The 14,197-nt window shown below is 40.4% G+C and overlaps 1 protein-coding gene across 3 annotated transcripts; it reads right to left on the reverse strand.

Moving 5' to 3' along the window:
* Positions 1–167: 167 nt before the first annotated feature.
* On the reverse strand, positions 168–7,403 carry nfil3 (nuclear factor, interleukin 3 regulated). Of its 3 annotated transcripts, none has more exons than XM_031878722.1 (2): positions 7,214–7,403; positions 168–4,200 (listed from the first exon to the last, which is right to left on the reverse strand). In XM_031878722.1, exon 2 carries the CDS (start codon positions 4,085–4,087, stop codon positions 2,747–2,749), a length of 1,341 nt encoding a protein of 446 aa, XP_031734582.1. In that variant the 5' UTR covers positions 4,088–4,200; positions 7,214–7,403; the 3' UTR covers positions 168–2,746. The 3 variants fall into 3 exon arrangements, with proteins under 3 accessions (XP_031734582.1, XP_031734583.1, XP_031734584.1); XM_031878723.1 differs by having other exon boundaries at positions 7,341–7,371; XM_031878724.1 differs by lacking the exon at positions 7,214–7,403 and adding an exon at positions 6,708–7,183.
* Positions 7,404–14,197: the final 6,794 nt, after the last annotated feature.

The raw sequence follows: 14,197 nt of genomic DNA on the forward strand, positions 1-14,197 counted from the left end.
ACTGCCTGATGACACGACTTCAGAGGTGACGGCAAAACAGCCAAAATGTCAGCATCACATTTATTAAACTGTCAAATATCAATATTATCAGCCTCAAAAACCCAGCAAACCCATGTGCTCTTAGATTTGGATCATGTGAAAAAATAAATACACAGAAAGAAACATACTTGATTCAGTGACAAGACATTTATTGTAAACAAAAACTCACCATTACAAGAAATAATACAAGTGTTCAGAAACAGATAGCTGGAGTTATCACCATCCTCACTGAGATATTCCAAACTATGACAACTAATGCACGCACCATTCTTCTGACAGGAACAAGGGAATGCACTTGAATATCAACTAGGGTGGTCTGAAGTCAGCCATTTAAAATTGACTACAGACGGTGGAGGTATGATGTAATCCTCCCAAATCGCTGTAAGAAATTAATAAGTATGCCATTTGATTAACCTCAGACACTTCTGGATTCCATATCAGTTAATAACACAAGAAAAAACAACTGTTTGTGTATAATTCTGAATCTCTGGAGATGTTTTGTTGATACAAATGTACATTTTCTAACATTTGAGGATTTAATGTGTTAGAATATCCGTCAGAGCTTTATAAAGTCCAGTTACTCTGTTGTCAGCTCCATCAGATGGTAATCACAACTGTCCAGCCACTGTGATTCTTAGTTAACCAGTGGCCGGGAAGGTTGAAATAATCAACAAAAAGCAAATAAAGAACCAAAGAGAAGCAATGGCTATTTGGCAAATAGTGAACCAGTGCAGCAGAGTGTATATAAATGTGACACTAAGCTCAGGTTAAGTCAACATGTGTAGCTCTCTGTGTTTTAAAACTACAGCAGAGACAAGAATACAGTATTACTGTGCTGATGAAAGTATTCAGCATTAAAACAATCAACTAGTACAAGAGAGAACACAAATGCTGTATTTAGGTCCTGATTCGTAGACATTTTCATAAAAATAACTAATTTGGTATTAAATATGGGGCAGCTAAGCTGTCCTTAAAGAAAAGCTCAGGGAAACAATTTATTCATTTCATATTGCAAACCTATGTGTGAAATTCCATAGTTTAACATGCTAAACATGTAGCTGACCTGCTGTACACGGACTATTTAACCTCTAGATTACATTAGCAGTTAGTGTAAAGACCTATTTCCCGGTACTTAGTATCAATGTACACTGTTCTTTCCAGGAAATGTTTTACAAATAATTCAGAAATTATAAACCCATGAAATAAAGATCCTTTTAAAGCAGAGTGTCACCACACCAACATACAAACGGATAAATTAACCAAACTACATTAGGTACATGTGTGAAGATGAACAGCTGTTAACTGGAGCCTTTAGTTGCAGAGCGGCGTTCAGGACACGGATGGACAGAGCCTGTGACAGCATGAATAATTAGGTAAAACTAAGAACTTCACACATTCACACACTGTTCAAAAGTTTGGAAATGCTTGCCACACATACTTGATTGGGTAGTCAGACGGCTGAGAGCACTATTCTATATTTGTCAATGTTCTTTCATGCCTTTAGTTGAAGTAAGTTGTCTTTACAAATAGATCTGATTTTGTAAGAAGGGTTTCCAAAAAAGCCATGTTTTGGACACGGAGACAAAGCGCTGTACAAAGGGCCGACTATCCTGATGAAGGATCCCTCTGAGCAACAGTTACAGAAGAAATCTTCAGTCATTAGTAGAAGAAGCTGCACATTGGAATGGGAACAGGTTCCTGTTTCAGTGTCAAGTGCACAACAATGCCTACAAAGAGCTGGAATTAACAGGAGAGTTGCTAAAAAAATGCTTCATTTTGAAGTTTGAGAACATGGTTCAAATGGTTACAACAATATGGTCCCCACTGTGTGGAAGTCTACTACTTGGAAGTTTGAATCATTTCATTCTTCTTTTTGGACTAAAAGTATTTCAAATGTGTCTTTTTATATCTGTTAAAATAGCCATTATTGAAGGAAAGAAAAAACACTAATATAACAGGTGATTCCAAACTTTTGAACAGTAGTATTTATATATATATATATGTATATATATACATAATATACACACACAAACACACAAGATTAGAACTATATTTGATCATAACTAAAAAGCCTCCCTGCTCTTATCCGCTGTTTTCATTTGCTGATAATGCATTGGAACCTGTTAGACATGGAAGCACATAACACTGAATGAATTCAGTATAATCTATATTTCAGCACTAACATGATCAGTAGAAGAGAGTCGTGTCATGCTCACCACTCTGCTGCTGTCACTCAAAGAAATCAAGTTTTCAATCACAAATGAATTCCAGTCACTTTCAGCTTGAAGTTTGTTACAGTAATGAAATGCAACTTTTCCTGCACATTAAAAACCTTTACGCTTCCTTAAGGTAATAAATTGTAAAAAAGAAGTTGTGTTTCTACTTAAAAGGACATAATCCTGGTAGGCTTTCAATCTAAAAAATGAAAGAGGTCAAAAGAATGTGAGTGAAAATCTGTGTTACAGGAGAAACTGAGGAGCAGAGTGGTGAGGATGACATGACTGTTGTACTGAATTCACCATGTCAACTATTACAGGACAGGTCATTTTATTATTAACCAGCCTATATTAGTGAACAGCCTTTGTTCATGCTCCAACAGCTAGTATTTGAAAACGTTTTATTTGCAGTAATCGAAACATTGTTTAACCCCAATATCAACCACACAGTGCAACAACAAATACAGTGAAATGCAAAAAATACAAAAAGGTCATGCAGAGGACCATCGTTTTGATGATGACTCATGATGGTCAGCGGGATTTTTGGTTGACCCGATCACAGACCCTTGCTGTGCTGTGATCGGTCTTTTGAGGGAGGCCATCTTCACAAACATTTCAGCAGGGCCCTGTATTAGAAACCAGCCGGCGGCGTCCGAGTGTTCTTTTACCTCCGCAGTGGTTGTATCTGAGACGGGGCTCATGATCAGCCTACTACTCTGGCAGCCATTCTGATGTGTCTCTGTGCTGTTCTTGTGCCACTGCTCAGACTGATGGGTCCAGTCTTGCATGTTGGTGACCTGTAATGACAAAGGGCACGGGGAGGAGTCCTGAGCGGTCTGGCAGCATCCTCCCTCTGAACCTCTGACGGGTGAGGAGGACTTCCCAGAGGTCTCGTATTCAGGGTCGATGGGCTCCACTTTGATTTGGACGGTTCTGGCTTTGATCCGCAGTTTATGGGGCAAAGCTGAAGAGCTGGCCTCTGGCACTTTGTGTGTGCAGATGATGACGCTGCTTGGATCGGCTACAGCCGGCGTCAACCCTTTGGGGACCTGCTGCTCGTCCTCGCCATCTGATGACTTACTTACGGCACCGTCGTCCGAGCTCCTGGGCGAGTTACTGGATGACCTGGTGAGCTGCAGGAATGAAGCAGGCTGGGAGTAGACCCCAGACAAAGGGCTGGCCATGTAGTTTCTATAGAGTTCGTAGGGACTGCTAGTCTCTTGTGCATAGTTGCCGCTCTCCGCTGCTTCCTGCTTGACATCTGCAGTCCTACAGATACCAAAGTCGCCCTGAGCTGCAGTACAAGTCTCGGGCATGTGAGGCGAATGCTTGATGACTGATATGCAGCTGCTGCGCAAGTGATGAGGCTCCAAAACCCTGCTGGAAGAACTTTGGCCAGCATTGGATGGAGCAAACTCCTGGTAGAGGTTGAGATTGGCGGAGCTGGATAAATTCTGGACTTCTTGGGCGTACGCTGCCAAGCTCACGAGGCCAAACTTCAGCTTCAGTGACAGCAGCTCAGCCTTGAGGGAGGCATTTTCCTCTCCGAGGTCCATCAGCTTGTTCTCAAGAACCATGTCATTTATGCGGCGCTTCTCCCTGGAGCGCTTGGCTGCCTCGTTGTTTTTGCGACGCCTCTCCCAGTAAAGGTTGTCTTTCCTCTCCTCCGGGATAAACTCTCTTTTCCTGCGACAGGAAGTTTTAGCCTTGAATGGAATTTCAGAGATTTGGTGGCCCATCATGTCTCTGCTAGCCCCTTGTAAAGCCAGGACCAGGGCATCCTCTCCACTGTAGGGCTCAGCGGAGTCCACTTCTTGCTTGATTGATTGCATTATCACTGTTGGCTTCTGTCAATATGTTCATAGGTCTTTAACTGTACACCATCATGCTGGAATGCAGCAATAGTAACTGCCACATCGTATTAATCCACTTGAGTTGAGAAAATCTGTGGAATAATAGACAATGAGAGAGGTTTAGATATCATTGTCAAGTTAAAACAAAGTTTCAAGTTCAAGATAAGGAATGTATTTCCATGAAGTTATTGTGTCCCCTATATGCATTCATCAGCGGCGCTGCTAAATGATTTGCCAAACGCAATGAAATATCTTCCAGCAGCCGCTAGAAAAAATATATTTTTCTAGCAGCTGTATATCTGACTGAGATCTGTTTCTCTTACTGACAGAGTGAGAGGCGACTGACACTTGTCCTTTAACACTCTCTCTCTCTCTCTCTTTTTATGTGTGTGTGTGTGTGAGAGTGTAAGTGTATTAATATTAAATGAAGTTTAACAAGTCACTTTCCAAAACAACAATGCCGTCATTGTTTTAAAACTTAAAAACGTATCACTTGAAGTATAGTACAACCAAAGCTTGGATCCTGGTACTTCAACCCAATTTGAGTCCTATTCAGAGTGTTTGGAAGCTTGTTTCATCTTTCTATTTCTCCTGCCCTCCTCTCCTCTCCTGCCCTCCTCTCCTCCCCTGCACACTTTCCTCTGCCCTCTCCTTTCCTTCCCCATCCCTATGTTCGAGTCATGTCCCTTCTCTGTCTATCAAGGTAAACAAACAAGCATATAATATATACATTTTTTTCAGTGACAGAAACTAACTTACATTTTTTAACAAGCTGAGACTCGCGCACACACACACACACACACACACACACACACACACACACACACACACACACACACACAGATTTGTGGGTAGAGTAACCGACATGCAGCCCATCAACAACAACGTATGTGCTGAGGAAGTGGACGAGATGATCGATGGCTGACTGTTTAGTTTTCACAGATGCTGAGGTGGAGAACTAAAGCAAGATCGCTGGAGTGAACACGTATTGATTTATCTTAATTTATATTGAAGTCATGATGAATTATAGTAAATGGGGTGATGTTTAACAAAGCATGTACCATTCAAAAAACTACGACTGTCTGTGTGAGTAGTGCGCCTGCACAGATTCTGTGTGTTTGTAAAGCAGTGAGCACACGATTTACTTCAATTCATCAAGACTTTTCTCCATTTTTGGATTCTCCGTTCACTGTGGAGGCACGACTAAAAACTAAGTTCTCTTAGAGAATCCAAGTAACACAATATTTAATATTTAATATGTTTTACTCTGTTATTTTATTGTATATATTGTGCATTTTTCATACGTAATATTTTTATTTTTACTAACAAATTTCCCCCTGGGGATGAATAAAGTACATATCTATCAATCTAACTGATATACAAATGGTGCTTTAGTGGGTGAAGTATTCCTTTAAATGTATCACCTTACAGATGACATCTGCATACAGTTTTAAACTAATTTCTACCCTCAAGTTTAAAATAATTGTTTTAAGTGGAATCCTACTTCCACAGCTCCAATACATCCAGAGTAGAAGAAGGAACAAAGGACTACAGACAGCTGTAACCGTAATACGTGGCCCGGCAGAAGCTTGAACACAGAAACACACAGCCTGTAACCTGAGGACACAGTCCTCCTAACACACTCCCACAGAACTAAACGTGAACGATGACTGCTGCAGAAAGATGTTGCTTTATGGAAAGAAAGTTCATTGTAGAAGGTAGAAGGAAAGGTCTGGGGGGTGAAATGTCCCAAATACATGTCTCGCACAACGTTGTGTCCTCATTTTGTCTCCATGAAGGAGTTGATAAAGGCAGAAACATGATTACTACATGTCACATAGACTAATGTTCAGCCTGCTACGTTTCCTATGGAATGGACTGAATGAGATTAGGAGATGTAATATGATCCCAAATACACTTTGGTAGTCTCCAAAGTGTTAAAGCTCAATATTACCATTTAAAATAAAAAAAAAACAGCCATAGGTGACAGATCCACTCTTTGGTTTGATTTCTTTGGTCTATTTTGACAGATGTACATGGATCGTTTCTAACGAGGCAACGTATGACAGCAAGACTAAATTTGGATCACACGTGGTTAAAAATGGGTGGTAAAATTACCGCAACGTGAGAGCTCGATTGGGGGGCAGCGAAGGAGGTCACCGTCGGTTCAGCAGAGACTGAACGCGCACTGAGGGATCGGGCGCGAGCGGACACGTCCTGTTGTCCCAGACTCCTTCATTGTGTCCGGACAACACAGTCGACTCTGCGGCCCCGGAATACGACTGCCAGCTTCTATGGCTGCAGACATTATCAGTGTTTGCCGGTGTGGAAACAAGAATAAGAGCCAGTGTGTGCTCTGTGTGTGTGCTCTGCGTGTGTGTGCGTGTGTATAAGTTCAAACATCTCGTAATAAACACTGAATACGTGTCTGTAACAGGCTGTGCCGAGACAATGTGGGCATTCACTCTGTTGACATCACTCATGACACTGGCGGTTATCTACGCCCTAAAAAGTAAGCCATGATGATGTGAGGTCGGATAAACAGCAGCACACAACACGCTGTTTGTTAACGCTACTTGGGTCAATAACATGGACTCACCACAGCGGCAGCAGCCACACGGCTCTGATAACGTTACGATACCGCCAGCCACCTAGACATTCTGGGTATATAACAGTGTCGCAATCCGTAAACTCCTAGACTCCAAAGGGCCCAAAGAGAACGTTACGTGCACGAGAATACGATCCGACACGTCTCATTTACCAGCCATTATCCTGCTTTTATCAGCTAATGCTTACGCACGTATCGTTACGTTACAATAACAGCCAATAAAGAGATAATACACATTCACCTCGAACTTGAGCGGTGTTTCTACCTTTGCTGTGAACCTCAAACGTGACTGTTCTAAATGTGAAGTGGGTTTTATTGACGTTACGCAATAAAACACAGAGGTTAACATTAGCCACATGACACGGCGTTAGAAGATAACGTTAGTTCTGCGCCGCTGAGATTCTGGGACGTTCTTCCGAACGCAACAACACCCTCTCTCTAAGAAGTAAGAATAAGGTCAGCTTCATTTTAACCTCAAATACAAACTGTAACGTTACCTGTCTATCACCTGGCAGGGGGTTTGGTCTGGTGTTCCTCCGCGTAACTCGCCCAGAGAAGAAGGGAAGTTTCCCATCAGCTAATAAGGAAATAACTGTGGATGAAATCCTACAAGTTGCGAAGTACCTGGCTCTCCTCCCTCGGCTTCTTCCTCTCAAGGTGGCTGCAGTCAGAGCCATGGATCTGTGTTAGTAGGTCAGCGGTTAAGTGCATTGGCAGCTTGAAATTGAACGACAGCTACCGTAGCCAATCGGAACGCGGCATTGTCCAATTTTAGCCAATGACTCTTGGCCTCAACAGAGAGCTCAAATCGCATATAAACTGCATGCCGTCATCCACAGACCGCGTGGGGTTTTTAGGTGCGTCGATTTTACGAAATCCTACAGAGGCATTTAATGTGTCACTGCTCCTGCTAATACACAAACCAGCACCTTTCCAAACAAAGTCTAACATATGTACAGTAAATTGGTAGTATCTGCACTACAGTCATTTATATGAGGGCTTGTACTATATAGTCAGATATGTGGTCACATTATATTGATTGATTTTATATCTAATATATCAAATGTTGTTTGATCACTGCGTGTGATTTAATGAATACACTTATGCAACTAGCTGCACTACTACGATAATGAGTATTATTCAAGTATAATTAAAATGTAGAAGAATTACAAACATGTTGAAACAGTTTTACATTATTTAATGAATTTGGATAAAGTGAGACAATACAAACAAAGATGTAAAACAGGCAAGTGGGAAATCTGAATTTCTCAACAGAACAAGATAATTACAAAGACAAAAACATTTATGAAAGTAACAAAATGCATAAATCGTCTGAAGAATTTCACTTCGATCTATTGAAATAGACTCTGCAATATAATATGCAGCATCCTTCTGAAATATATATTTTTTGTGCATGTGTGCAGCCCAGCTGGAGTCTGCTAAGACAAGTGGCTGCTGGGGGGGGGTTCCAGCCAATTCTGTGTTGTGTTGCATCACTTCATTTGCTCATTCTGCAAAACACCTCTAGGGCTCACTGTTGGATAGCTGGTGTACATTTAGGTGCAGCTTGTATCTGGAGTTCAGAGTTAAGATGGCTGCTGTATTACAGAGTCTCTGCCCCACTGTGTTCTCATGCCCTGTTTGAATGTGAGCACCAGCCATCGCAGCCTATCACTGTTCCACATTACACTCACACACAGGGTGACCTTTACATGAGCCCGTATCAGAGGATTAATGGTGGAGTATATCCTCTCTAACAATCATTTTCTCCTCAACTTTTCCAAGCAACACAAAACAACAACATACAAAGAACAACAACGGTATAAGAAGCTACTGTGTGACAAATACACGTCAAACATTCAACATTCATAAGGAACCATGTATTTATGGCTGCACCCTGCCATCAAATGGAGATACTTTAGCTGTCTAGTGCCAGTGTTCAAAATACAGGGTATTGACACAGCTACATTTTAGTGCAGGGGTATTCAATTAAAATTCCAAAAGGTCCAGATTGAGAAAATCTCCTCGGGCAAAGGTCTGGAACTTTACAATAATATCTAACTCACGCTATTTAGTATTCAAGAAGCCTAGTAGTAACGTCTCTGTGTAGTCAACAACTGTCAAATCAAATAAAGAAAGTACACATCAATTATATTTTAACAATTATTATTCTCACTTTTCAAATTTAACTGGATGGACTATAAATAATACATAAATAAATGTTCTTCTCATTTCAAGTAAAATAAGAGCTGGATTAAAAAATAACTGACATAACAGAAAGCTTTTCAAAAATGTGCATCTTAAAATAAAGTAATTCATTTTAGAAAAATGAATTTCACTGAATTGTCCTGCAGCTTTAAATTCAGTTCATTCAGGTGTGACGTGATGTCAATAAAAACAGCCACAATATTATATTTTTCTCATCTTCTAAAAAGAGAAATCAGTGAGCATGATCTTTATCTGTGGTTATTAAACCACTTGTTTCAGCTCTATTGTCTCTGTTAACATCATTGTTGGGCAGTGAATTCATGTGTTCGGATTCTGATCATTTTGGGCTCTTAGGTTTATTTTCTGTGACTTAATTTAGATGTGAGTGGGTACGTTTGCTCAAAAGAGTTGTGCTTTGTCTCGTGGTGCGCTTTTATTACCGCTTTAAATAATCGTCCCGGTCTCTAAACATGTGAGACACACTGGTTATAAACTGTCCGTGTGAAGAATAAACCTATATGAGTCTGTTCATTCTTGGTTAAAGACTGTGGTCTCTTTGACCACTTTTCCGTCTTTGGAGAACGTCATGTGAACTAACCTCTCTGACTCACGTATTATTCTCCTGCTCTTCCTTCTCTTCCCTCGTCTCTCCCCCGGTGTGTGTACATATCACTCGAATCAGGAAACTTGTCAGAATACCCATATTTGATTGGCTGAGCTGCATCACGTGATGCGATTTACAACGCATTGGTCGGTGTGTTTCCCGCACCGCTGAACAAGTGCCATAAAGGCTGGAAAAGCTGCGCCGGTTAAAATAGAAGCGATCTGTCAAAATAAAATCGATTTTAGGTCCTGGGTCCGGATACAACGGAGTCTGGGTCCGGATCCGGACGCGGTCCGCCAATTGACGACCCCTGTGAGTCTCTGGAAAACTCTTGAAAAAAATGTGTCACTTGCAATTGTCACTTGTCTTTGAAAGGCACTATCGTTATTTATTTATTCCCAAACATGAATAGTGAGTGCAAGAGAGGATTTCCCACTGTAAGTGACAGTGACACTACCACAACAGGCTGCACAAAGACATCTTCCTCACTTCTGTTTGTGGACCTAAAGGAACCCCTGTTGGTGAAATTTGATCCAATGTCATTAGTGAGGTTAAAGCAGGACATCGTACGTCCTCTTCTGGGGTACCAGGACTGCAATGAGAGCCACGGTCTGTGTGTCGGGCTAGTGAGAGAGCGTTCTGTGGATTCACATTTTGCATGTTTCACCGGAATTCTGCCTCATGAAGCAATCAAGTATTTATACAAATTTAGTATCTAAATTTAGTATCTCAAATGCAGGATTGGGAGGTGAAGTTTAAAAAAGTAATCTTTTTTACTGTCAGAAAATCAGTAACCTTATCCAACTATCAACTGTCAACCCAAGTAATGTAATCTGATTACAATTTTTTGGATTACCTCGATACCAAATATGCAAATAAGGACAAGAAAAAACAAAAATGCTGATATTGCGACGATATTTTGCATGTAAAGCAGAAAATGGAAACTATGTTTTTGCATTGGATTGACACAGGCAGAAACAGGTTGTTTTTTGTTTTTTGAATTTAGGGCAAAAAACAAAAAAACTGAAATTCAGCTTGATTTCTTGTTTTCTGTTCTTTGTGACGAAACAACTTTACCAAATTTATTTATGTATTATGTTATTAAAAAACGGCAACAGATGGTAACAGGCAATATTTGGTAAAGTTGTCGTGAGATCTGATCTTGTCCATATTGCCCAGCCCAGGACTGCTTGAAGTGCATTGATATGATGATGATAATATGTAACTGATGTTACACAAGCCATGTGATGATTTGCTTAGATTATTTAGGCAAGGGTTTCCCCAATCAAAGGGCTCTGGGTGGATGCCCAAAAATAACTGCCAGCTGATCTTTAGCCAGAGGCTGCAGGCTGCTTTGGGAAGTGAGGACCTCTTTTACACGAGGGTCACTGTTTGGCAAAAAAAACTCTTTTCCACAGTGGAGCACCAGGCAGCAGCTGAACAACAATTTGCACACCACTATTGGGACATTTCTCTACTCTCTGACAATGCTGTTTACCGTGGCGTTTTCAACGTGGAATTAAGGACTTCGTAGACCACGTAAGAAGACATTTGTGAAGACATGTGCCTCTAGTGCAGGGATGAACGTCCTGTGTCCTGGTGGACTGTCTGCAGCCCTGGACCTTTTGAGCTCCCTGCCCTAAAGAGGACAGCAGTTCAGTTTAGTGTGTTCACCTTCTATGTGTTCTGAGTTGAATTAAAAAGATTTCAGGTATGTCTTTCTGTGTCTAACTGGAAAGATTTCAGGTAATGCCTTTCTGTGTGTTTAGAATTCAGGTGTGTTTAACTAGAAAGACTTCAGGCACTGTCTGCAGATGTGTTTGATGTTCACTTTTGAATGATTTAAAAATACTTTTTGTACTGTGTATCAGTTGCATATTTAATACATGTTTAAACACAGGCAAACATACAGATACTCCTTTTTTTACACACATACAAGATATTATTTATTTGCTGAATTTCAAAGCTACGGATATAATTGTGCTAAATGACAATATAAGGGCTGCAAAGGTCCAATGCCCCTTTTTTCCTACTCAGATTCGGCTAGTTAGGAATGTAGTCATTCTGCTTGAGTAGACATGAATACTAGGGGGTTCTTTAAACTAGACCGTTATCAGGTAGGGTGGATCTCTAACCCATCTCCAGATTTACACTGTGTTTTGCTAGTTATCAAGTAACTCCATGTGATGACAGCTGAAGCAGGCTACAGTGCAGGGAGAGCTTGATTCTATCTGATACTGAGATGTCCCAAACCCATTTACTGCACAATAGTTGATGCTTCATATGACACTCACTGACCCTGGAGATTATTCACTGAATAAACTAATTGTTTTTTTTTGTCTAGCTGTCAACATATTACATTTATAGTACAGACCTATCAATATGTACACACAGTGTGACACCTACTGGTCTTGATTTGTAGCTACTTTTGGAATGCTTGCTGTCGGTTCTATGCCATTTCTACAGACCTATATATGTCCTGAAAGAAATGTAATGAAGTGCTTTCTTTTTCAAAATAAACATGACGCGTTACAATCACTCAGCTGCACTGAACAGGCAATACAATACAACGCTGTTGCATTTTCTTATAATCCATGCACCAACGGAAAATGAATAAAAACCTTTTTGTTGTCATTGTAGGTTATAAAACAAAATTATGTGTTGCACCTCTCAGGGCATGATAATAATTTATTATTTAATTATAATCATAAAGGCTAAAAGGCATCATTAGCACTAAACAAATGCTGCGTTGAATTTGTACCCAACCATAATGTTGCTTGAGTTGGGTCAGTTTTATGCATGGTTTTCTAGAATATTGGGTGATTTAGTCTAAAGTTGTTCGATGCCTGTTCTTCACCGCTTCTGGCTCAGAGTTCCCTCTCGGAAAAAACAACAGCAGGCACAGACTACATGGTCAAAGATGTTCTTTTCAGCAGTTTTTACAACAGAGAATGCAGGGATCATCAAGAGCGGCATTATTTATACGTCTGATGGACCCGTAAACTGTTTTACTTTGACAATATCGTAGTTTAATAATATCATTTTTTAACCCTAGCTTAAAAATGCTGAAATAACAGTCTGTGCCTGCTTCTGTGTGAGAAACTCAAAAGCTGAGAAAGGAGGCAAAGCTAAGGCTTGTTTCTTTCTTACAAATCAACTGTGTTATTTCACATAAATTAATTTTGGTGAGTGATAATGAAATAGGCAAATTAAAAGGTTTTTATCAAGGTAGGTGCTTAAATGTTCCCCGTCCAGTTGAAAAATCAACGCTTAGCACAGTATCTCTCGTCATAGAATAGGTCATATTACAACGTTAGCATTAGCTAGCGTTATTGTCTCCATTAACGTTAATGTTACTTTTGAGAAAGGTGACCTGTGTATAGGAAGGAAAGGTACAATGGGTCAAACAGTTTCCAAACAGTTAACGGTAGCGTTAGTTACCATTAATGTCGACCATAACCGATTGATGCCTTTCAATGGGATTAGTTTCGTGATAAGGGAAGTAAGAATTGAAAATAGGCAGTATCAGTTGTGTTTGCCCGAGTAAGGTAATGCTGCTCTACTGCATACAATAATTTACTCCATAAGCTCTGGCTAATGTTAAAGTGGAGGGGTAACGCTATTGTTACATCGTCTTTGCGCTTTATTATCTTCATTGTATCATGTACATTTGAGAAACCGAGAATGATGATAATGATAACGTCAGCTGTTTACTGAACAGACAGTGAAAAGTGGCGGCAAGAAGAGAGCCACAATGCTTACTTAAGTTACAGGACCACACTGTGCGGAGTTGTATAAATAGCTGGACAAGGATGGCGTTTGCTTGTCACCACGAAATATTCAGGTTGATGGAATACCAGTCCACGAGTCAAAGGTCTAATGTTGTTGCTAGTTTTATGTTGTATATACTTGGCTTTATATAAAGCATATTAGTAAGTTCCTGTGAGACATATCATTTTAGAAAGTGCACCAATGTACAAAGCTTTTTTTGTCAATCATGGATAATAGAAATGTGCCCCTCAAAGTCAAGTTAAGTGTATTAACGGGCCCTCTCTATGGAGTTTGCATGTTCTCCTCGTGGCAGCACTGGTTCTCCCGGGGTTCCTCCCACCAAAGACATGCAGCTTAGATTAATTGATGATTCTAGATTGCCCGTAGGTGTGAACGTGAGAGTAATTGTTTGTCTGTCTATGTATGTCAGCCCTGCGATCGTCTGGCGACCTGTCAACGACGTATCCTGCCTTCGCCCAATGTCAACTGTTCATTGTAACCGATTGTCCTAATACACAGTACTGACAACAAATGAACCACAAAGTAGATTGAATCAAGTACAGTAGCAGATATTCTCCCAGACAGAAGAGGGCTGATACGGAATACAAAAGGTCTGCTGATATCATTTTTGGTGCTGATTGAAAACATTATAATTTGAATATTATTGTGATGACTGGAGGCTGTACAGATCCTGTCCAAACCCTTCTGTGACGTTAATGACATACTGACGCTCCTTTGCCATTTTTTTATTGAGAATCCACAAATAACAAATCTATATCGGATTTAATTTAGCTACAAAATACAACTGCGTATTGCCAGTCTAGCTTGAAAAAACAGCACATTGCAAAGGTCAATAACTTAGGCAGAGAAAACATAGCTTGCATCAAAGATGGTATTA

This window comes from Anarrhichthys ocellatus, unplaced genomic scaffold (assembly GCF_004355925.1).
Source record: "Anarrhichthys ocellatus isolate YVR2014 unplaced genomic scaffold, GSC_Weel_1.0 scaffold195, whole genome shotgun sequence".
NCBI lineage: Eukaryota > Metazoa > Chordata > Actinopteri > Perciformes > Anarhichadidae > Anarrhichthys > Anarrhichthys ocellatus.

Excerpts from the sequence above, each read along its gene's own strand:
- nfil3 (XM_031878722.1), bottom strand. The coding sequence starts at position 4,087 with ATGCAATCAATCAAGCAAGAAGTGGACTCCGCTGAGCCCTACAGTGGA.